General features: G+C 38.1%; 1 protein-coding gene across 8 annotated transcripts in view; it reads left to right on the top strand.

The window, feature by feature from the left end:
- The first annotated feature begins 8,494 nt into the window (after nt 1–8,494).
- The window catches only part of USP33 (ubiquitin specific peptidase 33), a 58,482-nt gene continuing 41,930 nt past the window's right edge, over nt 8,495–25,046 (top strand). For 3 of the 8 annotated variants that reach the window (XM_037024359.2, XM_037024358.2, XM_037024357.2), the window contains exons 1-5: nt 8,511–8,745; nt 20,608–20,739; nt 21,012–21,065; nt 21,501–21,563; nt 22,712–22,864. In XM_037024359.2, coding sequence (XP_036880254.1) covers nt 20,659–20,739; nt 21,012–21,065; nt 21,501–21,563; nt 22,712–22,864 — 351 coding nt within the window. In that variant the 5' untranslated portion in view covers nt 8,511–8,745; nt 20,608–20,658. Of the gene's footprint in view, nt 8,746–10,014; nt 10,536–20,607; nt 20,740–21,011; nt 21,066–21,500; nt 21,564–22,711; nt 22,865–25,046 lie in introns of all 8 variants that reach the window. The other 5 variants (XR_005062948.2, XR_005062947.2, XM_037024356.2 and 2 more) reach the window with 3 other exon arrangements.

Genomic DNA, 25,046 nt, shown 5'->3' with positions numbered 1-25,046 from the left:
GGCCTTTATAAGGAAAAAGCTGGTGTTTAAGAGGGGGCCTCCTGCAGAAGTTACCAAAATTAGGTTTAACTGCACTGATTGGGTATATCTGATTTTTATTTAGGATTTAGGATCACTTCTCACTCCAGCTAAGACAATCTATGGCCAATGTACTTCATGAATTATTGGTGGAAACAGTATTTATCAAGTGATAATATTAAGCCTGACCAAAGTCTAACACTATGAGTAGTTAAAAAAATTACATCATGTAAATGGATGAATTCTTTTAGGTAATTCATTTATCCAATTACTTGTTCCATTAACTGCTAAAATCTGGCAGAGTACCCAGAAATAACTCATGGCCTCCTTTTTAAAATCTATACAGTGAGGGGCATATACTGTTCATTGTATCTTTGTTCTCTTCACTCTCTGAGAATGAAATGTAGATTAGAATAGTTTGAAGACTGTGCTTGATCAGATATAACAAAGATGAGGTAGGAGGAATAAATGTGGGTCCACCTAATGCCATGAAGGACCTGGGTTAGGCCAGCAAGATGCCTAGGGACATAGGTATTATGTCTTAGGTGATGAAAGGTCCACAGATATTGCATCCTAGGCAACTTGCTTGTCTCATCCTTAATGAGAAAAAATGCTCTGGGGCAACAAGTAGTCATTGAAGAGTTACATGACTGGTACTCCGTGTTTTAGAAAGAGTTGTATTTAGAAGTATGGCATTGAATTATAGTGATTCCTTGCTAGTGCAAGGTCTTGTCTCTATGTTGATGGCTGCTGACTGATCAGAGCAGTGGTTGCTGAAGGTTGGGGTGGCTGTGACAATTTCTTAAAATAAGACAATAATGAAATTTGCCATACTGACTGACTCTGCCTTTCACAAACAATTTCTCTACCACATAAAGTGCTGTTTGATAGCATTTTACTCACAGTAGAACTTTGAAAATTGGAGTCAGTCTGATGAAATCCTGCCACTGTTTTATCAACTATGTTTATGTAATATTTTAAATATTTTGTTGTCATTTCAATGATCTTCATAGCATCTTCACCAAGAGTCAATTCTGTCTTAAAAAAATTTTTTTTTTGCTCAACCATAAGAAGCAACTTCTCATTCATTAAAATTTTATCATGAGTTTATAGCAATTCAGTCACATCTTCAGGCTCCACTTTTTAATTCTAGTTCTCTTGCTATTTCCACCACATCTGCAGTTACTTGCTCCACTGAAGTCTTGAATCTCTCAAAGTCATCCATGAGGATTGGAATCAACTTCTTCCAAACTCCTGTTAATGTTGATATGTTGACCTTTTCCCATAAATTATGAATATTCTTAATGCATTTAGAATGGAGTTCTTTCCAGAAGATTTTTCAGTTGACTGCTCACTTTCATCAGAGGAATCACTATCTGTGGCAGCTATAGCCTTATAAAATATATTTCTTGACCCAGTAATTCCACTCCTAGGAACTAAAGAAAACAAAATCCCTGATTCAAAAAGATATATGTATGCCTATGTTTATCACCACACTGTTTGCAATAGCCAAGATATGGAAGCAATCTAAGTGTTCACCAATAAAAGAAAAGAAATCCTGCCATTTGCAATAACAGGGATGGATCTACAGGGTATTATGCTCAGTGAAATAAGCCAGGCAGAGAAAGACAAATACCAAATGATTTCACCCATTTGTGGAGTATAAAAACAAAGTGAAACAGAAGGAACAAAACAGCATTAAACTCATAGACACAGACAAGTGACTAGTTGTTACCAAAGGGGTGGAGAGTGGGTGGTGGCAGGTGGGCGGGAGAGGGGGACTGGTGAACCACTGTGATGTACATTTTATAATAAATATAATTTAAAAATTAAAAATGTATTTCTTAAATAATGAGACTTTGAATTTGAAATTACTCCTTGGTCCAGAGGCTGCAGAGTAGATGTTGAGCAGGTATACTAGTAACATTAATTTTGTTGTCCATCTCCCGAGAGCTCTTGAGTGTCCAAGTGCATTGTCAGTGTGCAGTAACATTTTGAAAGGAATCTTTTTTTCTGAGCAACGGGTCTCAAGAATGGGCTTAAAACATTCAGTAAATCATATTGTAAATAGGTGTACTGTCATCCAGGATTTGTTGTTCCATTTATAGAGCACAGGCAGTATAGATTTAGCATAATTCTTAAGGTCTGTAGGACTTTTTGGAATGGTAAATGAGCACCAGCTTCAACTTAAAGTCACCAGCTGCATTAGACCCTAAGAAGAGAATCAGCTTATCCTTTGAAGCTTTCAAATCAGGTATTGACTTTCCTTCTCTAGCTGTGAAAATCCTAGATACCATCGTATTCCAATATAAGGGTGTTTCATCTGCAATAAAAATGTTTTTTACTGTAGCCACCTTCATTAATTATCTTAGCTAGATCTTCTGGATAACTTGCTACAGGTTTTACATAATTTGCTGCTACCCCTTGTACATTTATGTTGTGGAAATGGCTTCTTTCCTTAAACCTCAAGAACCAACTTCTACTAGCTTCAAACTTTTCTTCTGCAGCTTCCTCACCTCTCTCAGCCTTCATAGAATTGATAAGAGTTAGGGCCTTGCTCAGGATTAGGCTTTGGCTTAAAAGAATGTTGTGCATGGTTTGATTTTCTTTCCAGAACACGGAAACTTTCTCCATAACAGCAATTGGGCTGTTTCACTTCCTTATCATTTGTGTGCTCACTGGCGTAGCACTTTTAATTTCCTTCAAGAACTTTTCCTTTGCATTCACAAACTTAGCTATTTGGCATAAGAGCTTTTGTCTTATCATGGATTTCCTCACTAAGCTTAATCATTTCTGGCTTTTGATTTAAAGTCAGAGATAGATGTGCAACTCTTCCTTTGAACACCTAGAGGCCATAGGAGGGCTATTAATTTCAATATTAATTCCAATATTGGTGTGTCTCAGGGAACAGGGAGGCTCAAGGAGAAGGAGAAATGGGGGAACAGCTGGTTGGTGGAATAATCAGAACATACACTTCATTATATCACTGTATAAGTTTGCTGTTTTATGTAGGTGCAATTCGTAGTACCCCCCTCAAATTACAGTAAATTGTACATCAAAGATCACAGATCACCATAACTAATATAATCAAGAACAAGTTTGAAATAATGCAAGATCTACCAAAATGTGACACAGAGATACAAAGTGATCAAATTGTTAGAAAAATGGCATTTAATAGACTTGCTTAATGCAGGTTAGCCATATACCTTCAATCTATAAAAAATACAAAATCTACTATGGAAGCAACCTTAGTGTCCATCAATGGATGAATGGATAAAGAAGATATGGTACATATACACAATGGAATGTTATTCAGCCATAAGAAAACAAATCCTGTCATATGCAACAACATGGATGGAGCTAGACAGTATTATGCTCAGTGAAATAAGCCAGGTGGAGAAAGACAAATACCAAATGATTTTCCTCATTTGTGGAGTATTACAACAAAGCAAAACTAAAGGAACAAAATAGCGACAGACTCACAGACTCCAAGAAGGAAACTAGCAGTTACCAAAGGGAAGGGGTTGAGGAGGGTGGGTGGGGAGGGAAGGAAAACGGGATTAAGGACCATTATAATTAGTACACACAAAATAGGTAGGTCATGGGGAAGGCAGTACAGCATGGAGAAGACAAGTAATGACTGTATAGCTTCTTACTATGCTGATAAGACAGTAACTGCAATGAGGTAGTGGGGGACTTGATAATATGGGTGAATGCTGAAACCACAACGTTGCTCATGTGGGACCTGCATAAGATTGTATACCAATGATACCTTAGTTAAAAAAATACAACATCTGCAAAGTGCAATAAAATGAGGTTTGCCTGCAGTCTGCCTCCAGGCTATGCCAGTCATTGCTATCCAAGTAATCCAAAATCATAATGTAACTTTACTCACATACACCTCATCATGTTGCTTCCTTTCTCAAAGTTTCTCATGAATGTCTAGAGGGAAGACTTTACTTAGCAGAAAGATCACTCATGATCTGCCATCTCTGTGGAAGCCTGTCCCCTGATTCCCTGCCCTTAATCTCTGCTTTTCTAAGCAGAGTTGGGAAACTACAACTGCCTTTTGTAGTTTCCCAACTTCGGAATATATCTTTCATAGATGTGACTTCACTAAAGCTGATCCCTCCTCCTAAAAAAACCTTCCTCCTCTAGCCCATCAGAAATCTTTTAACACACCCTTTAAGCTAGTTAGTATCAGTTTTTTATGATATTGGGTTGACCTGCCCACTATTTTCTATCTGGAAATTTCCATCCCATCCACACATGTAATTGTCATTGGAGCTGCTTTGTTCTCCCATGACCCTTCCCCTCCGACAGAATGCTCCTGGGTAGTCACTTAACCCAGGTGAAGACAATAAACCCATTATTTGGGATTTTTTAAACTAGGAACTCTGCTCGTAGAAAAACTATAAGACAGCAAACTCCAGAAGTGACTGATGAGATCATGAGGGAGTCTTAGTGATATTTGAGTCCTGGGTTTTAGCTATCCTTTGGGTTCCACGAGACAATAAAATGTCTTTTTTGCCTAAGAGCATCTCAACTGGTATGCTCAGGTCCCTGATGTGTTTCAAGTGGCTTACAGGTATGCCCAGATTGTGATCCCCACTGGAAACCTGTGATTACAAGCATTCTTGTCTGTTGATCTAATTTTCTGAATGATCTGATTTGATAATCTGAAAAAATCTTGAGAGGCACCAGCTGAAACAAGTGCAGTGCTTCTCAAGTAGGGTGATTTTGTCCTCTGGGGAACCTTTGCTAATGCATGGAGATGTTTTTATTTGTCACCCTGGGAGGAGGCATCTAGTGGATAAAGGCCACAGATGCTGCTAAACCTCCTACAATGTTTGGGATCCATACCCCACAACAAAGATTTATTAGGTTGGAGATCACAATAGCATTGTTTTTGGGAAACCCTGAGTTACAGTACCTTGAACATTTACGCTAAAAGTGAACAGATGATAAACTGACATTCTTGGTAGAGGACCCGAAATTCAGTACCAAATAAATACCTTTACATCCAAACCAGGGTACCACCTTGCAGGTGGGAAGGTAAATGCTTCCCCCTCATCTCAAGCCAAGTCTGGGGACTTTAAGAGGACCATTTGGAAAAATGACGTCTCTGCATCTTAGGCAAGACTGGGAACTGATCCACATTTGCAAATTCCCAGGTCAAGAAGCTGAGGCTGCCTCTAAGTAGAAGATGCACGCAGGGCTGATTAGCATCAGCCCACATTTCTGTGTAAGACACACATGTGCTATTAAGGGACCAATTAGGCCCTCTTGTAAGAGCTGGATTGGTCCATCCTGTGAGAGGCTTTCCAACAGGACTGCCTGCATGGGTGAGATGATGATGATCCGAACCTAGGAGTGGATCCCTGGAAACCAGAGGACTGAGCTGAATGCCATAAGATACACCAAAGTATATATTGTTGAGCCTAGAGACTGTAGGTAAGTGATGCACCTACAGAGGCATTCCACAAGAGAAAGCATCAGCCTCAAATCTCAGTTACACCCAGAGGACATTGACATGAGGCTACAACTTTCCAATCATGGAAGATTCTTTCTGTCTCTAACTGTCTTCTCCAGCCCTGGAGGGACCCAAAATGAAAATCCAGCAAGAAAAAAGGTAGAGCAAGACTAGTGTGGGGTGATGGAATGGACAGGGAATGGCAGAGAAATTTTGAACTGCCTGAGCCTGGGATTTTTGATGTACTGGGCAGGATTTTTTAATACCAGGGAAAAAAGACAACTTATTACTAGATGACTGGAGGACTTTTAATTACTTGAGAGTGACTGGAAAAGCTGAAAGTTTTGCCTAAGATTTTGTCATAGGAGTAGAGAGGGATTCTCAGAGATTTTCAGAGACAATAATGAAAAAATAAAATTGGTTTCTGCTTGCCCCCTATTGAATTCAGGAACAAAGGTTTAATTGGGTTTCTGTCAATTATATCCAAAAATATATTAAAAAGCCTCAGTTTAAATCAGGGTTTTCAAAATAGTGACGTTAATGTTTTAGGCTCTCCTGTCATGTTAATGCAAAGGAATGTGACTGATTCTTCCTGCTTCCAGTCTTCCTCAGAGATATTGCCAAATACCCACCATGCAGCAAAAATCCATCACCCGTGGTTGAGAATCAACAAATATTTGAGTCCTTCAATATTGTGAGAATATTGTGAGCAAGATAGAAATACTGCTCTCACAGAGCTTACAGTTCAGAGGAGACAGGTAAAAAATTAAGTACACACAAAAAACTTAAAATAATTAAAATTTATAGTAAGTTATCTGAAGGAAACAAACAGGATGCTCAAATGAGAAATAATGGAATGGAGAGTTGCTACTTTAAACAGGGAATATCTAGATAGGAATTAGCCAGGTGAATGACGGATAGGAGTTTGTGGAGTATCTGGTAAAAGGATATGTGACTAAGAGAACAAACAGCATTTGCAAACACTTCTTCAGCCTCAGGTACATGGGCATCAGAATGTATGTTTTGTTCTATTTTTACGTGCCATTACTCAACTGCAAAAATGAGAAGGTATTTGTTTTGATATGACCATTCAGTTGTCTACCTTCCTCCCTCTTCCTATCCCTGTTTATTTTCTCTTCTTTCCTTTCTTCCTTCCCTTCATTTCTTCTCCCCCAGCCCTGCATTAGGAAAGCCTTCAGTACCTGGCTTGATGCACAATTCCAGGGACTACAATTCACATCGTATTTAACATGAATAGAGTTCAGTATGATTCAGCTGGATGTCCACACTGCGGAATGTCTGATCCCTCCTCTCTGCCAGGGGAGTTAATGTATCGATTTTCCAATAAGAGCATTCTTTTTTATAGTCTTATCAGAGATATTGTTTGAAGAAAAGTGAGGCATTAAAGGATGCTGGATAAATGTAAACACCTGGTGGGGGTAGGGAAAGCCACAGGGAGGGTGGGAATCCATGGAAGTTAAAAGTGGGAAAGACATTGCATTATCAAAGTGCATTTGCTTTTGAGAACTTATCCACAGAAGGACTTGACCTGGGGTCCATATGAACTGCGCTCTTTATCAGTACTTGTATTTCAAATATCTTAGCCTATTTGCTAGCTGGTCTTTTTATCTCTTAATGATGTCTTTTAATGAAAAGGTAAGTTTTTACAGATGGCACACTATTATTGACAGCACAATTACTAAATAATGGTAACAGTTTCAAACTTCTATTTCCAAAATGCTCTCTTCATTGCCCAGGTTTCTTTCAAAATCAGTTTATTTCCTCATTCATTTTTATAACATCATTTCTCCTTTGAGCCAGAGGTTAAATACATACATTAAAAAAATTTTTGTGGTTAGAATACTGCTGAGAACTACTTGCTATTACAGCAAAGGTCAGAAAATTTAAAACAATCGTCTTGTTTTCTTTTCAAATAGATCCATAAAAAATTCTCCTTTAAGTCAGACAGTACTTTGCCACAAGATATCAGGAAACAAATGATTTTCATGATTATTTTCTTACCCCTTTACAGAGGAGTATAAATAGTTAAAACATTTAGATAGTTAATTTTTTAAAATAAAGTTTAATTACATTGCTGACATCTTATAGTTTGTAAACTGAAATATTTTGAAATATTCTGAAAATAAATGGAGGAGTGGCAGCACCATTGACACCCTCCAAATTCCATTCTCACTCAGTGAACCCATGATAAGGTGACCATTCCTGGTGCAAACTGAGGTCTTGGAGTCAATCCTTTCATTTGCAAAGGTCCATTTCCTTAATTTTCACAATAAAAATAGAAGTAGAGGCACCCACATTTTCCGCTTGTTTCTGATGGAGATTGAGATTTTGTACACTTGGCTACATGCTTCCATTTTGGAGACCAAAAAGTTAGAGGTAATGGGACAGATTGAAACTGCTGCTAATTTTTATTAATTTAACTGTTTTTGTTTGTGTATCAATAAATTGAACAGATTTTAACAGTTACATATATTAGAAGGCTGGCCTCTTCCAAGGTTTTAGGCACTAAGCAGATACTAAGGTATCAATATTTGATTTGATCTTGATTTTGGCTTACAGGAAAATGGATTAATTTCCCATTGGCAAGTGTAGAAAAGGAAGCTCAATTACTTTCAGAGATCTAGATCCTAAAAAGTTTGGAGAAGAGGAGAGGAATTGAATTGAATGTTTAATTGGGTAGTCTAATATTTCTTTGCACAAAGTGGGGAACCTGAGGCGCTTCAGTGGCCATGGTTAATGCAGCTTCTTTAATGAATGGAGGCAAAACCTGTCATAGGTCGTAGTGTGGCTGCAGAAGCATAGCATGCGTAAAAACTGAAAGTCACTAAAGCCTAAACTGCTCGCAACGTACACGGTCTCCGCACCGCTAGCTACCTTGTGGGTTCCAGCGCCGTGGTCAGCCCTTGGTCTCCGCACCTGGGCCCAGCAGCCGCGGCTACGCCCCAGGGGCGGGGCTAACGTTCATAGCAGCCCCGCCCACCCCGCCCTCCCGCGACGCCGGAGACGCCTGCGGCGTCCGCGGAGACACAGGAAGGAGTGCGGCTGCTGCGGGAAGACGCCGGTGTGGGAGGAGGCGACCTAGGGGGCATCCCTGCGGTACCTACCGTTTTTTGGCCTTCCCGAAGCGACGCCTTCCGTCTCGGAGGCCAGAGGAGGAAGGGAGGAGGTTGTGTTTGTGCGGCCGCGGGCCACCGTGGGCCGCGCTGGCGGGGCCTGCGGGGGAGGCTGTGGAGGTGAGCGCCGTGCTCCCGGGAAGGGCGCGGGGCCGAAGGTTGCCTCGCCTGGCTCCAGGCGCCGGTCTCCGTTCTCAATCCCGCGCGGTGGGGGCTACAGCCGCTGCAGTGGCCTTTTTTTCTTGCGGGGCGGTGGTGGGCTTGCGGCGGGAAGAAGGCCTCGGTCCCTCATCGTGCTCGGTGTTGCGGGGATAATCGCGTGCTTCCTTCCCCCCTCCAGGCAGTGGTCCGCGGAGGACAGGAGTCGGACGTAGATTTGAGGAAGGATCCCCAGGGGGCGCTCCCCTGAGAAGAGTGGGGCGCTCTCTTGAGATAGCCCGCTGAGAGGGGCTCCGCTCCTTTTCTAGGTCTCCCCGTTCCCCCTGGCCTGCCCCTCCTGTGGGCACAGACCACCGAAGGCCCCGCTGCGCGCTGGCTCCTGGGTTCTGGTTTTGCTTTGCGGCGCAGTTTAGGTGGTCGGACCTTTCGTGCAACCCCAAGACCCCGTTATTATAATGAACGGGAAAACGTAGGTGTCATCGTCCCTGGAAATATTCTTCCACTAATGTTTGATCCATATTGTTCAGAGGTTACATATTACGGTGTTTCCATCTAGCTTTTGTTTGGGTCAAATTTCCATAGTGTGTGGTTTTCCAGACCTTTACATTTTACTTTACCAACTACAAAACCCTCTTTCTTTGAATATTTGCACGATGTAAGTTGAGCTGTTAGATGAGATTCTTCGGGTTTTTTGCACACAAACATTTTTAGGGACTGCATTCTCATATAATCAGTAGTAGGCCTGGAAAATTGGGCCGGCAGGTAAAATCCAGTCAGGAGCACAGACTCTAAACTGAGAAAGAATTTTATCATAAGGATCTCTAGACTTGCTTAATAGATGTGTAGAACTATAGAATTTTTAACTTTAATAAGATTATTTTTCCTTTAAGAAAAATCTTTTTCAAAAATTAAGGAGGCCATCCTAGTGCCATTTCTGGTTAAGACAATTGTATCATCTGGAAAGATCTGACCAAATCAGGTAATAGGCTGTTTGATTTGAATTAATTAGACCGTTAAGGGTCAAAGGGACAGATGTTTCAAGGAGGACGGAAATTAGAAGGTCAGTACTAAATTTCTTTTTCTAATAAATATTGTTAGTGAATTCATACTATAAATATAAATAAGGGGAAAGGGAGGAATCTTACTGAAACAAAATTCTAATTTTAACAAAAAATAGTAGTAATAGATACTATGCCAGGAGTTTTATGTTTACTTTATTTACTTTGCCAGGACTGAAAGAAAAAAGACAGCACAAAAATAACGCCAGGAATAAAATATTTGACCTCCTGTTGTGCAAGAAGGATAGTCTACTGAAGATTGCTTCTTAGTGTTGATATGATTTATGGCCAACTTTAACTTTTGTCTTTTGTGAGTTCTTATAACCTGTCAACAAACAAATAATAAAGCAGTGTAGTTTAATGGTATTGGGTTGTAGTAGTTTATTTTAAATATTTGAAATATTGATAAAGAGGTAATTCTGTATTTATGTATTGCTGTTAGAATTTTCAGTGACATACAATTTTATTTGTTCCTTTGAGTTAGGAAGGCCAAGAAGTAAAGTCTTTTCCTATGACAGAAGCATATCGTGATTGTGTAAGGATCAAAATTTCCTTAAAGCCTGAAGTAGTCTTGTTGAAATAATCTGTGATCAATATTGGAATTTAGATTCTGGAGCACCATGAACTATAAGGAATGTCAGACTGTGGACTCTTTGCAAGAAAATTAAGTACATAGATGGTGAAAGATTTTTGGTGAGAAATGTGAAATGTAGTCATTGCTATGAAAGAAAAGTAACAGCTCTTCCTTTAATATAGTTTTTAAACTTTTTTTTTAAGTCTACGTGTGATTGCAGGAGCATTTTGATAAACAGGAGGGATCTGAAGAATCTTAGATGAGTACAGTAGTTTAATTGTAAAGAAGAGTATGAATTTTGTATAACACAGTGTATATATTAAGAGAACTAATATTTAAGAAACAATGCATGTTTCAAAATAAATGCCCCTTTCGAAAGTTATTTTAGAAGTTTAAGTATGTCAATGTCTGTGAATATACCAGGGAAAGCCCTTTGGAAAATAAAAAGAATGAAGCATCGTTTTTTCCCTCAAAGAACTTACAGTTAAACTTGTAGTCAAGCAGGATAGTATTTTTTTACACAACTACAGGAAGTACCCTATGAGTATTGTAATTAGAAATTTCAGTGAGGGAGGCATTACTTGTGATTGGGTCTTGGTAGTGATTATATTAGAGATGAGTGAGCTTTGAAAGGTTTTCAACAGGTGAATATTGTAGGACATTTCTAAAATGAGATTATTGGGTTTCTGGAAAGGTACAAATTATATTTGAGAAAGAGTCAGTAGAGCAATTTGGATGATAAGTTATCATTTATGTAAGTAAGTAACAGGAGATGAAAAAGAAAGATTGTGGAAGACTTCCCTGAAGGGTTTGACCAGAAGAGGTATGTGATCCACATGAATGCTGAGTGAGTGGAATTGGGAGGAAAGTGAGACCAGGAGACGACTTGGGCAGCTTTAGGTTAGGCTTGATCTTGCCATCATCACTCTTGTGGCTCTTGTGTCTTTTCTCTGAAGTGCTATCTTGAAAGCAGACCTTGAGATAAGAACACGGGTGCAGGTGAGATGCCAGGAAGCCCGAGTGAGGAAGTGGGTGGATGGGCAACTGGTGGCTTAATCCTGTGGAGGTTTTTGTAGAACTGCCTCAGAATTGTCCTGCCAAATGGGGGGAGTTGGGCAGTTTTTCCACCTACTCCCAGACCTCACTGATTGAGATTGTCCTCACATTATCTTGAGCACTTCCAGTTACCTTGGTCAGGGTTGGGCAAACTTCCGAGGGGCTGGGGAACTTAGAAGCAGAGAAGTCATCGACAGTGGGAAGCTGTCATTGTGTCTGGACAATGTCCTTACCAGCCATAAGTGAACATTGAGGTGAGCTCAAGAGATTGGCGCCAGATATCAACTGTATCTGTTAACAGGCATTCTCATTAAATAGTCCAGATGTGGGATAAAAGCCTCAGTTTAGGTGGAGACCTAGAAGAAATGTTAATTGAGAAGTGGTGAAAAAAGAAGCAAGCAGTAGAAAATTTGGTAACTGAAAACAAAGTGAGGAGGGAATCTAAAAAGCTCTGAGGTTTGAAAGTTAGGTAACTTGTGATTGAGGAGAGAAGACAGGTCCTGGTATTCAAATTTGTTATTTCAAGAGAATAAAGGAATTGCAGGGTGTTTAAGAATGTTGATAAAGTAGAGTGTAGATGACCAGTCACTTAAAAAGGGCAGGAACAGTGCTGCCACCCTACTCTATAGTGTCTGGCCTATACTTGATGGTAAGCCTTGTTAAATAAGTCTCTATATTCCCAGGGCCTAACACAGTCCTAAAATATGGTAATATAGTGAAAATGTGGGACTGAATGTGACATAAAATAAGACCACTTGCTATAGTTTTTAACTATTTGTAAAATCTTGAAGAACTTTCTAATAATTCTCATAGAGGCAGTATTTAGATTAATAAATTTTGTTTCCTTTTCATAGTCACCAATATTCTGGTAAACAAACAAAAAAGTGACCAAATTCTTAGAGTGGTTCTCATTTTAATATGGTAGTTGCATTCATTTTTTCCATATTTCTATGTGGTCTCCATAATTATTATTATTTTTTTTGAGAGGTCATCTCTCATATTTATTGATCAAATCGTTGTTAACAACAATAAAATTCTGTATAGGGGAGTGAATGCTCAATGCACAATCATTAACCCACCCCAAACCTAATTCTCATCAGTCTCCAATCTTCTCAAGCATAACGAACAAGTTCTTACATGGTGAACAAATTCTTACATAGTGAATAAGTTTTTACATGGTGAACAGTACAAGGGCAGTTATCACAGAAACTTTCGGTTTTGATCATGCATTATGAACTATAAACAGGTCAAATATGAATATTCATTTTATTTTTAATAAAATGCTGAAGTGGTAGGTAGATGCAAGATAAAGGTAGAAAACATAGTTTAGTGTTGTAAGAGAGCAAATGTAGATGATCAGGTGTGTGCCTGTAGACTACGTGTTAATCCAAGCTAGACAAGGGCATTAAAACATCCACGGATACAGAAGATTTCTCTCAAAAGGGGGGGTGAGGTTCTAAGCCTCACCACTGTTGATCCCCAATTTCTCACCTGATGGCCCCCCTGCGACTGTGCCTGTCTTAGGTTGTTCCTCCCTTGAGAAATCTTACCCGTCTCTGGCTAACCAGTCATCTTCCGGAGCCATACAGGGAGATGTAAAGTTGGTAAGTGAGAGAGAAGCCATATTGTTTGAAAAGGTTCACTTTTTACTTTGCAGATTTATGCCCTGTGGCTTCTATGCCCAGCATTTGTCTTGAGGTATCTTTACCACTTGGAGGATTATGATACTAGGTAAATTCGAAATGAGGCACGAATTCTATTTAAGGCTTGTAATTAGGAAGGAAGAAGAAAAGCTATAGAAGTAGCAGGTGGAAGAAAACATGGGAAGATTGATTATTTCTTTGACATAACTTCTTGTAGAGTAACTTCAGCATGTATAGGTTTTAAACTACTAATTAAATTGTGCACACACATTAACATAATAGGAATACAGTTAACATAACCAAAGCAGATCTATAATTACCAGCCATCTCCAGTGAAGCCAAGAAAACCAGTTAGGCACCCTAGGCATTTGTGAAAATTTGTCTATGATATGATGAATATTGTCCAACTGTACTTGAACAGTCTGAGAGAAATCAGACAAATTAAAACAACCCATTCCTGGGAACTGTTCACATCCCATAGGTTCTTTTAACAGTAGATAGTCTGTAGTTGTAAGATTTTGGAGTGCTACAACTTGCACTTCTCCTAATTCTTGGTTGAGTTCCAACAGTATAGATCCAGTCAAATTTGTTGTTTTACTGTATGCACAGGCCAGTTTAGATATCTCCTTCTTCATTCCAATGGCAAGTCCAGGGAACTGGTGGGATGGATGCAGCTACAACTGCAGCATCGCCTGGATCTTTGTTGAGGTTTTTTGATGATCATCTTCTGGTATGACTCTTCCAGAGAGTGCTGATGTTGGAAGTTCTTCATATCGTATCTTAGTTCATTTTCTGGGTAGCCAAATTAGGCTTTGATCCTCTGTATAAACACAAACAGACCCTTTGCCCACACTTTGATATGCCCTTTATACCACTGTGTAGAACTCATTGGAGGTTACCACAAAAGAACTGCTTTTTTTTTTTTAAGAGAAAGGAATATTATCAGAAAAAAGTGTACCCCCATAGCCGATCATCTGACACCCTTTAAGTGATCAAAATTAAGGATATTTAAAGCATGCATTAATTGTTGATTTACCGTTAGTTTTATCCTATCAAGGAGTAATCCCCCTTTTCTTTCTTTTTTTTTTCTTTAATCTACACATACATGAAGAATATTATGTTTACTAGGCTCTCCCCTATACTAGGTCCCCCTTACAAACCACTTTACAGTCACTGTCCATCAGCATAGCAAAATGTTGTAGAATCACTATTTGTCTTCTCTGTGTTGTACAGCCCTCCCCTTTCTCCCTCCCCCCCATGCATGCTAATCTTAATACCCCCTTTCTTCTTCCCCCCTCTTATCCTTCCCTACCCACCCATCCTCCCCAGTCCCTTTCCCTTTGGTACCTGTTAGTCCATTTTTGGGTTCTGTAATTCTGCTGCTGTTTTGTTCCTTCAGTTTTTCCTTTGTTCTTATACTCCACAGATGAGTGAAATCATTTGGTATTTCTCTTTCTCCGCTTGGCTTATTTCACTGAGCATAATACCCTCCAGCTCCATCCATGTTGCTGCAAATGGTAGGATTTGCCCTCTTCTTATGGCTGAGTAGTATTCCATTGTGTATATGTACCACATTTTCTTTATCCATTCATCTACCGATGGACATTTAGGTTGCTTCCCATTCTTGGCTATTGTAAATAGTACTGCAGTAAACATAGGGGTGCATCTGTCTTTCTCAAACTTGATTGCTGCGTTCTTAGGGTAAATTCCTAGGAGTGGAATTCCTGGGTCAAATGGTAGGTCAGTTTTGAGCATTTTGATGAAACTGCATACTGCCTTCCACAATGGTTGAACTAATTTACATTCCCACCAGCAGTGTAGGAGGGCTCCCCTTTCTCCACAGCCTCACCAACATTTATTGTTTGTCTTTTGGATGGCAGCCATCGTTACTGGTGTGAGGTGATATCTCATTGTAGTTTTAATTTGCATTTCTCTGATAATTAGCGATGTGGAGCATCTTTTCATGTGTCTGTTGGCCATCTGTATTTCTTTTTTAGAGAACTATCTGTTCAGTTCCTCTGCCCATTCTTTAATTGGATTATTTGTTTTTTTGTTTGTTGAGGTGTGTGAGCTCTTTATATATTTTGGATGTCAAGCCTTTATTGGATCTGTCATTTACAAATGTATTCTCCCATACTGTAGTGTTCCTTTTTGTTCTATTGATGGTGTCTTTTGCTGTACAGAAGCTTTTCAGCTTAATATAGTCCCACTTGTTCATTTTTGCTGTTGTTTTCCTTGCCCGGGGAGATATGTTCAAGAAGAGGTCACTCATGTTTATGTCTAAAAGGTTTTTGCCTATGGTTTTTTCTAAGAGTTTTATGGTTTCATAACTTACATTCAGGTCTTTGATCCATTTTGAATTTACTTTTGTATATGGGGTTAGACAATGGTCCAGTTTCATTCTCCTACATGTAGCTGTCCAGTTTTGCCAGCACCATCTGTTGAAGAGACTGTCATTTCGCCATTGTATGTCCATGGCTCCTTTATCAAATATTAATTGACCATATATGTTTGGGTTAATGTCTGGAGTCTCTAATCTGTTCCACTCGTCTGTGGCTCTGTTCTTGTGCCAGTACCAAATTGTCTTGATTACTATGGCTTTGTAGTAGAGCTTGAAGTTGGGGAGTGAGATCCCCCCTACTTTATTCTTCTTTCTCAGGATTACTTTGGCTATTCGGGGTCTTTGGTGTTTCCATATGAATTTTTGAATAATTTGTTCCAGTTCATTGAAGAATGTTGGTGGTAATTTGATAGGGATTGCATCAAATCTGTATATTGCTTTGGGCAGGATGGCCATTTTGATGATATTAATTCTTCCTAGCCGTGAGCATGGGATGAGTTTCCATTTGTTAGTGTCCTCTTTAATTTCTCTAAAGAGTGACTTGTAGTTTTCAGGGTATAGGTCTTTCACTTCTTTGGTTAGGTTTATTCCTAGGTATTTTATTCTTTTTGATGCAATGGTGAATGGAATTGTTTTCCTGATTTATCTTTCTATTGGTTCATTGTTAGTGTATAGGAAAGCTACAGATTTCTGTGTGTTGATTTTGTATCCTGCAACTTTGCTGTATTCCGATATCAGTTCTAGTAGTTTTGGAGTGGAGTCTTTAGGGTTTTTTATGTACAATATCATGTCATCTGCAAATAATGACAGTTTAACTTCTTCTTTACCAATCTGGATTCCTTGTATTTCTTTGTTTCGTCTGATTACCGTGGCTAGGACCTCTAGTACTATGTTAAATAACAGTGGGGAGAGTGGGCATCCCTGTCTAGTTCCCGATCTCAGAGGAAAAGCTTTCAGCTTCTCGCTGTTCAGTATAATGTTGGCTGTGGGTTTATCATATATGGCCTTTATTATGTTGAGGTACTTGCCCTCTATTCCCATTTTGCTGAGAGTTTTTATCATGAATGGATGTTGAATTTTGTCAAATGCTTTTTCAGCCTCTATGGAGATGATCATTAGGTTTTTGTCTTTCTTTTTGTTGATGTGGTGGATGATGTTGATGGATTTTCAAATGTTATACCATCCTTGCATCCCTGGTATGAATCCCACTTGGTCATGGTGTATGATCCTTTTGATATATTTTTGAATTCTGTTTGCTAATATTTTATTGAGTATTTTTGCATCTACATTCATCAGGGATATTGGTCTGTAATTTTTCTTTTTTGGTGGGGTCTTTGCCTGGTTTTGGTATTAGGGTGATGTTGGCTTCATAGAATGAGTTTGGTAGTATTCCCTCTTCTTCTATTTTTTGGAAAACTTCAAGGAGAACTGGTATTATGTCTTCTCTGTGTGTCTGATAAAATTCCGAGGTAAATCTGTCTGGGCCTGGGGTTTTGTTCTTGGGTAGTTTTTTGATTACCATTTCAATTTCTTTGCTCGTAATTGGTTTGTTTAACTTTTGTGTTTCTTCCTTGGTCAGTCTTGGAAGGTTGTATTTTTCTAGGAAGTGGTCCATTTCTTCTAGGTTTTCCAGCTTTTTGGCATATAGGTTTTCATAGTAGTCTTTAATAATTCTTTGTATTTCTGTGGAGTCTGTCGTGATTTTTCCATTCTCATTTCTGATTCTGTTGATGTGTGTTTATTCTCTTTTTCTCTTAATAAGTTTGGTTAGAGGCTTATCTATTTTGTTTATTTTCTCAAAGAACCAACTCTTGGTTTCATTGATTTGTTTCTATTGTTTTATTCTTGTCAGTTTTCTTTATTTCTTCTCTGATCTTTATTATGTCCCTCCTTCTGCTGACTTTAGGCCTCATTTGTTCTTCTTTTTCCAGTTCGATAATTGTGATGTTAGGCTATTGGTTTGGGATTGTTCTTCCTTCTTTAAGTGTGCCTGGATTGCTATATACTTTCCTGTTAAGACTGCTTTCGCTGCGTCCCACAGAAGTTGGGGCTCTTCTGTATTGTTGTTGTCATTTTTTTCCATATATTCCTTGATCTCCATTTTAATTTGTTCATTGATCCATTGATTATTTAGGAGCATGTTGTTAAGCCTCGATGTGTTTGTGAGCCTTTTTGTTTTCTTTGTAGAGTTTATTTCTAGTTTTATGGCTTTGTGGTCTGAAAAGTTGGTTGGTAGAATTTCAATCTTTTGGAATTTACTGAGGCTCTGTTTGTGACCTAGTATGTGGTCTATTCTGGAGAATGTTCCATGTGCACTTCATAAGAATGTATATCCTGTTGCTTTTGGATGTAGAATTCTCTAGATGTCTATTAGGTCCATCTGTTCTAGTGTGTTCTTCAGTGCGTCTGTGTCCTTACTTATTTTCTGTCCAGTGGATCTGTCCTTTGGGGTGAGTGGCGTGTTGAAGTCTCCTAAAATGATTGCATTGCATTCTATTTCCTTCTTTAGTTCTGTTTGTATTTGTTTCACATATGCTGGTGCTCCTGTGTTGCGTACATATATATTTATAATGGTTATATCCTCTTGTTTGACTGAGCCCTTTATCATTATGTAATGTCCTTCTTTATCTCTTGTTACTTTCTTTGTTTTGAAGTTTATTTTGTCTGATACTAGTACTGCAACCCCTGCTTTCTTCTCTTTGTTGTTTGCATGAAATATGTTTTTCCATCCCTTGACTTTTAGTCTGTGCATGTCTTTGCGTTTGACGTGAGCCTCTTGTAAGCAGCATATAGATGGGTCTTGCTTTTTTATCCATTCTATTACTCTGTGTCTTTTGATTGGTGCATTCAGTCCATTCACATTTAGGGTGACTATTGAAAGATATGTACTTATTGCCATTGCAGGCTTTAGATTTGTGATTACCAAAGGTTCAAGGTTAGCTTCTTTAGTATCTTAGTGCCTAAATTAGCTCGCTTATTGAGCTGTTATATACACTGTCTGGATATTCTTTTCTTCTCTCCCTTCTTATTCCTCCTCCTCCATTCTTTATATATTGGTTTTTTTATTCTGTGCTCTTTCCTGTTTTTTGTGGGTAGTTGATTTTATTTTTTGCCTTTAGTTAGTGTTTGGTTGGTCTGCTTTCTTTGCTATGATTTTATTTTCTCTGGTGACATCTGTTTAGTCTTAGGAGTGCTCCTGTCTAGATTAGTCTTTCTAAAATACCCTGTAGAAGTGGTTTGTGGGAGGCAAATTCCCTCAACTTTTGCTTGTCTGGGAATTGTTTAATCTCTCCTTCATATTTAAATGATAATCGTGCTGGATACAGTATTCTTGATTCAAGGCCCTTCTGTTTCATTGCATTAAATATATCATGCCATTCTCTTCTGGCCGGTAAGGTTTCTGTTGAGAAGTCTGATGAGAGCCTGATGGGTTTTCCTTTATAGGTGACCTTTTTCGTCTCTCTAGTTGCCTTTAAAAATCTGTTCTTGTCCTTGATCTTTGCCATTTTAATTATTATGTATCTTGGTGTTGTCCTCCTTGGGTCCTTCCTGTTGGGAGTTCTGTGTACTTCCATGGTCTGATAGATTATTTCCTTTCCCAGTTTGGGGAAGTTTTCAGCAATTATTTCTTCAAAGACACTTTCTATTTCTTTTTCTCTCTCTTCTTCCTCTGGTACCCCTATAATGCGGATATAGTTCCGTTTGGATTGGTCACACAGTTCTCTAAATATTGTTTCGTTCCTGGAGATACTTTTATCTCTCTCTGCATCAGCTTCTATGCATTCCTGTTCTCTGGTTTCTATTCCATAAAAGACCTCTTGCATCTTATCCATTCTGCTTATAAATACTTCCAAAGATTGTTTCACTTCTGTAATTTCCCTCCGGACGTCTGTAGTCTCCCTCTGGACTTTATCCCTTAGCTCTTGTATATTTCTCTGCATCTCCGTCAGCATGTTTATGATTTTTATTTTGTATTCTTTTTCAGGAAGATTGGTTAGGTCTGTCTCCTTCTCAGGTGTTGACTCTGTGATCTTTGCCTCAGATTTTGCCTTTTCATGGCGATAGAGATAGTTTGCAGAGCTGGTATGAGTGATGGCTGGGAGAACGTCTCTTCTTGTCCTTCTTTTTGGTTTGTGGCCTTCCTCTCCTGGGAGAACAGTGATCTCTAGTGGCTAGTGCTGGGCAGCTGCGCGCAGACGGGTGTTCTGATTCTTGCTGGGCAGCTATGGAGTTTATCTCTGCTGTGGCGGTGGGTGTGGCCTTCCTTGGGCAGCTGCTCCGATATGGTGGAGCCGTCGGAGGGGAAATGGGAGCCTGTTTATCTCCATGAGCGGCCTCCGAGCTGCCCTTGCTATCCAGGGCGTTAGGGTGTCTGGAGTTCTCCAGATTCCCTCCTGCTGGGCTAGGTGTCCCGGGGCACTTCTGTCCAGTTGTGGGGTTCCTGTCCCTTTAAGACTTCCAAAAAGCACTCACTTTTCTTTGTCTCCAGGGCTCTGGCTGCGGGGACCCACTCACAGGTCTTACTGTTGTGTTTCCCTGGTTTTCAGCACCCCACGCATGCACCGTGTCTGCGCTCTGTTGCGGAATGCTAGGGCTGGGTGTCTAGCAGTCCTGGGCTCCCTCTCCCTCCCCTACTCCTCTCCTCCCGCAGGGAGCTGGGGTGTGGGGTGCTCAGGTTCCACCGGACCGCAGCTTGTATCTTACCCCGTTTGCGAGGTGCTGGCTTCTTGCAGGTGTGGATGTAGTCTGGCTGTTGTCCTGTGTCTTCCGGTCTCTCTTTTAGGAAGAGTTGTCTTTGTTGTATTTTCAAAAATATATGTGGTTTTGGGAGGAGATTGCTGCTGCTCTACTCATGCCACCATCTTGGCTCCGCCCCCCATATATTTACGTTTAAAAAGTGAAATGGAATAAAGGTGAAACAATCAGCAAAAGTAACAGAGAAGCAAATTTATATTGCATCATAGATGCAATATAATGTATATTAATAAAATGTACATTTAGTTGAAAATTTCCAATGTTTAAGTTCACTTATGAAAGTAACCTGTTATATTTGAAAATATACCTTTGTAGAGCAGACTTGTTAAGGTGTGCTTATTATTTTATCTTTTAATACCATTTTTTAATTAACTTTTTGGGTTAACTTTCCTGTAGGTATTAGCTTATTTGGAAAGCCTTGAGAAACAGGAAAAAATTTCTAACGAAATGACAGCTTTTCGAAGTCATTGTCCACATTTGGATTCAGTTGGCGAAATAACGAAAGAAGATTTAATACAAAAATCTCATGTAAGATACAGGTTTTTTTCCTTCCTTAAAAAGTCATACTCATTTTTCTCCCAAATATTTGTACTTTGTTATAATTTATATGTAAAATATACATAACATATATAATTTAATGTTTATACATATTTATACATAGAAACATAATTTTGATAGATTATAAAAATATGCTACATTTGTATGTCCCAATTTTTTATATGTGATATTATGAGTAAATTGTATGTGTTTGGCTTTGTCAATATAATGATGATGTTGTCTATGTGATTTTCATTTTATAGGGTACTTGTCAGGATTGTAAAGTCAGAGGACCAAATCTTTGGGCTTGCCTGGAGGTATGTATATGTTTCTTCTCAGAAGTTTGATATAATACAAATTTACATCTGAGTAAGGATAACTAGAAGATATTTTTTTATGCTTAAAAGTTTTTATAAATGAACATAGTTTAAAAAGATAAGATCATTATTGATACTAAAAGTAAAGTTCAAACAGTGTTTTATGGTACTTTTGCAGAGTTTTAGTAAATCACTAAAATATTTTACGCTTGCCTTTTTTTATTAGAGGTGACATAGTTTTCTGCTTAGAAATATTCTGGTTGTATTCTTTTGTGCTTAGTACCCTTTTAGTTAAAATAACTGACTATGGAAAGTCATTTAATCATTGAGTTAAAACATGATCAAAACTTTATGTAAACATAATTGTGATGCTATTACTATAAACTTAAACATATTATAAAATACTTATTTTCCTTTTTGTGTAATTGTTTATAGAATAGATGTTCATATGTTGGCTGTGGTGAATCACAAGTAGATCACAGCACTATACATTCTCAGGTATGTATGTAGAAAATTTTCATGGAAGATATTTTTTAAGCAGAGACTGAAGGAAGGAGAAAGCAAATATCTTGTTAATTCAAGCTGTAATTCAAAATTTTGCCCTTTTTTATGTAAGACGAGTTAAACCTCAGCTGTGTTCTCTAAAAGATAGGGAGGGGAGTTGCTAAGATCAATATTAAAATGAGGTAATTAAGAGAATAATGATCTAAGTGTATTTCCTTCTATATGGAGAGGTGATAGCTGGAATATTAGGAGGATCTGAAGATTGAAGTGAAGAGTAGATGCCTAGGCTTATGACAGGGCCTTGTTAACTTTGGTCTCAACTTATCAGTCTTTTCCTGCACATCCTCCTAACTGGAGTCCCCTTCCTACTTCACCCTGTTGTTAGGTGCTTTGTGAGTTATTCTGGCATGCCTCTTTTCAGTATTAGGTACAATTCCCATTCTAAATGACAAGTTTCTTGAGAATGAGTTGTCTTATTTGCATTGATATCCCTACAGCATCAACTGTTCTCAACCAGGGTTCCTCAAGAGAATGAATTAAGCCTGAGTACCCCAGGGCTCTTAGGCATCATTGTACATATAATTAATTTACTTCTCCTCTGCGTATACAGAATGGTAGTGCTAGGTACCATTCTTGGGAGAATTGAAAGAAGAGTTACTCACATCCTTTACATAGGGCATAATTCTCTTGCAGAACTCCAGTTGAGAAAGGCTGAAGTTTTATATATCCAAGATCATATATTCACTGTTACTTAAGCTGTTTTGTGCTGTGACTCATGTCAGTTGTATTCCTTCTGTCATTCTGCTCTAGAATAATTACTATGCTGTTATCAGTTATTTTCTTGAATTATATTTGTTTGTTAACTGCAAAGCAGAGTCTTACACTCCTGTGTGTTTTATAATGGATAGTGGTGAAAAATGACAGTGGAGTAAGTTCTGGAATAGGCTTCAATATTGTTACTATTCACTACACTTTAGGTGTTAGTTTATCTAAAGGACTTTTTGGTGTTCCAGTTTAACTCTTCTCTTTTGAGTATATTGTTATTCATCAAAGTCCAGCAGTATATCTTCTATGATCTTTTGAAATGTTTTCAAGTATAACTAATTTTGGTTCCTCTTTTCCCTCCCACTGAAATTATACAGGAGACGAAGCATTATCTAACTGTGAACCTTACCACTCTTCGAGTATGGTGTTATGCTTGTAGCAAAGAAGTATTTTTGGATAGGAAATTAGGAACTCAGCCTTCATTGCCTCATGTAAGACCTCTTCACCAAACACAAGAAAACAATGTCCAGGTAATAATCTAAATCCATTTAATTAAAATATCAAATATTTTCAGGTAATAATTGCGGAATTTGTCATGTTGAAATTTTAAAGAACCCTGCCTAAGCTGTACTTTGAAAACTCCTTTAATGTGCCTTTTTTCTCAACTGAAACTCTGAGGCTGGCCTTTCTTCTTTTGTAGAATGATAAGGTAGGGTGAGATTGAATATATTAAAGCTTAGCAATATTGTAGCTTTAGTTACAGAATATATGTAGGCTTGTAAAGATTGGTCACTAATTTTGAGAATTTTCCAGTCATACAAAAATGAAGAAATTAGAATAGTTGGCTTCTAACTTATTCTAATCATGATTTGTTCTGTATGGTTTCACTCCTTGGTTTTTTTCCTTGTGTTTTATAGAAATAGCACTTTATTTCTATATGTGTGTTCCTAGATGCCACTCTCTTAGATTTTTCTGATGTATCTTTGTATCACATTCTGACGGTAGACATTTCTGGTAATAAATTTGCTTGCCTTACACATTATATAACTTAAGGGGACTAGGTTTTAGACAAGGTATATTGTTGCATTTCTAGTTTCACAGTTGAACAGCTCTAGTTAATAAATCACCACCATTACTATTTCTCCCACTGATACCTACTTATCATTCAGAAATGTGTTGTTTGTCTTTTTTGAATGCCCTCATAGTTTTAAAATAAGTTTCCTTTAACACTCTTGAATTAACTAAAATGTGATAACTAAACATTTAATCACATAAGGAACTGATCATTTATAAGGGCAGTACTCAAAAGGTGGTTGAAAGAATAAGTGCAGATCATTCACAAAGAAGAAATACAAGGAAAAACTAATTGAGAAAATAGTCATTAGTGACTACAGAAAATAAGTTAAAACAGCTCTGTGATGCCATTTGTGCCATTTGTGCCAGAAGAGATTGCAAACCCTTTTATGAATACTGAATCTGGTTGGATAAATATACTGACAATTTTCTTATGGCTTGTAAATAATTTTCTGGTGAGTTATATTTATAAGACATAAAAGGCATGAATTTTTTGCAACTTCTGGTTGCAGAATTTATATTGTTGAAAAAATTATTCAGAAGAAATAAAATTATTTGTACAAATTTCTTGAACAATATAAAATTTATAGGCTGCTTAAACCTAGTTCATCAAAGCATTAATTATAAAGTAACAACATTGGAAGCCATTCAGGTGTCATCAATAAGGTTTTGCAACTAGAAGTTTTTTCCTAGGTGGTAAGATTTTGAATGCTTTTTTTTTTAAAGGTCTCTGTATGTCTCTGTATTTAAATAAAACAAAGTGAAAATATGGCTCTACTCAAATGTCCAATATCTACAGATGCCAGGAATGTAAAGTGAATTCATAAAATGGATGGATGGGTGTTAGTGCATCAGCATGCATTGTAGAGGTGGAAAAAGTTATAATAAGGCTATAAGAGAACCGGGGCATATGCTCAGTGCATGCTGCTAGTTGGTTGTCTCCAGTTGATTGTTGCTAAATGGGTTTAATGTACTTAGATCTTTTGCTATTACAAGAGAACAGGAGAATTATTGCAAGAGAATCAATAAAGTCTGACTTTTAGGTGATCTCTCCCAATTTTTAAAATACTAGCTCCAAGTTTTACCTTTGTCTTTTTTTTTCTTTAAACAGTGTGGGGCTGGCATTTGACCAGAAGGTCCGCAGTTGCAACCTCTGAGTCAAACCAATTTTTGGGAATTAATACTGGAATATTTTATTACTACATAAAACAAGTGAATTGTTTCCTATATATAAAAAGATGCAAAGTGTCGTACCAAGTATCAGTATTATGGAAGTTTACAGATAAGTTGCTGTGTTATGATAGAAAAACTTCATATTTCTTTACTATAAAAAGTTAGAAAACTCGTAAAAGACAATGTAGGGCATGTGCAGTTAGGTCTCTTTAGCTGTAATGTGATCTCATTGAATTTGTGCTAATTGTGTTGCAATTCAGAAGAGTCACAAGTGGCTTTGTTACTCAAGTACATACGTTAATGAAAGTAGACTGGTATGCTATTACCTAGTGTAGATCCTTATTACTTTCAAAAATGAATGTAAATTTTGTTCTAATTGATACTTAGGAGATCTATTAAAATGTATTAAACTAATGTCTTTTAATTTTTAGACCATAGACATACATGAGATAAAATTAAGATTTT

This window comes from Manis javanica, chromosome 4 (genome assembly GCF_040802235.1).
Source record: "Manis javanica isolate MJ-LG chromosome 4, MJ_LKY, whole genome shotgun sequence".
Taxonomy (NCBI): domain Eukaryota; kingdom Metazoa; phylum Chordata; class Mammalia; order Pholidota; family Manidae; genus Manis; species Manis javanica.
The sequence above is the reverse complement of the archived record's forward strand: the minus strand, read 5'-3'. Positions and strand labels throughout refer to the sequence as shown.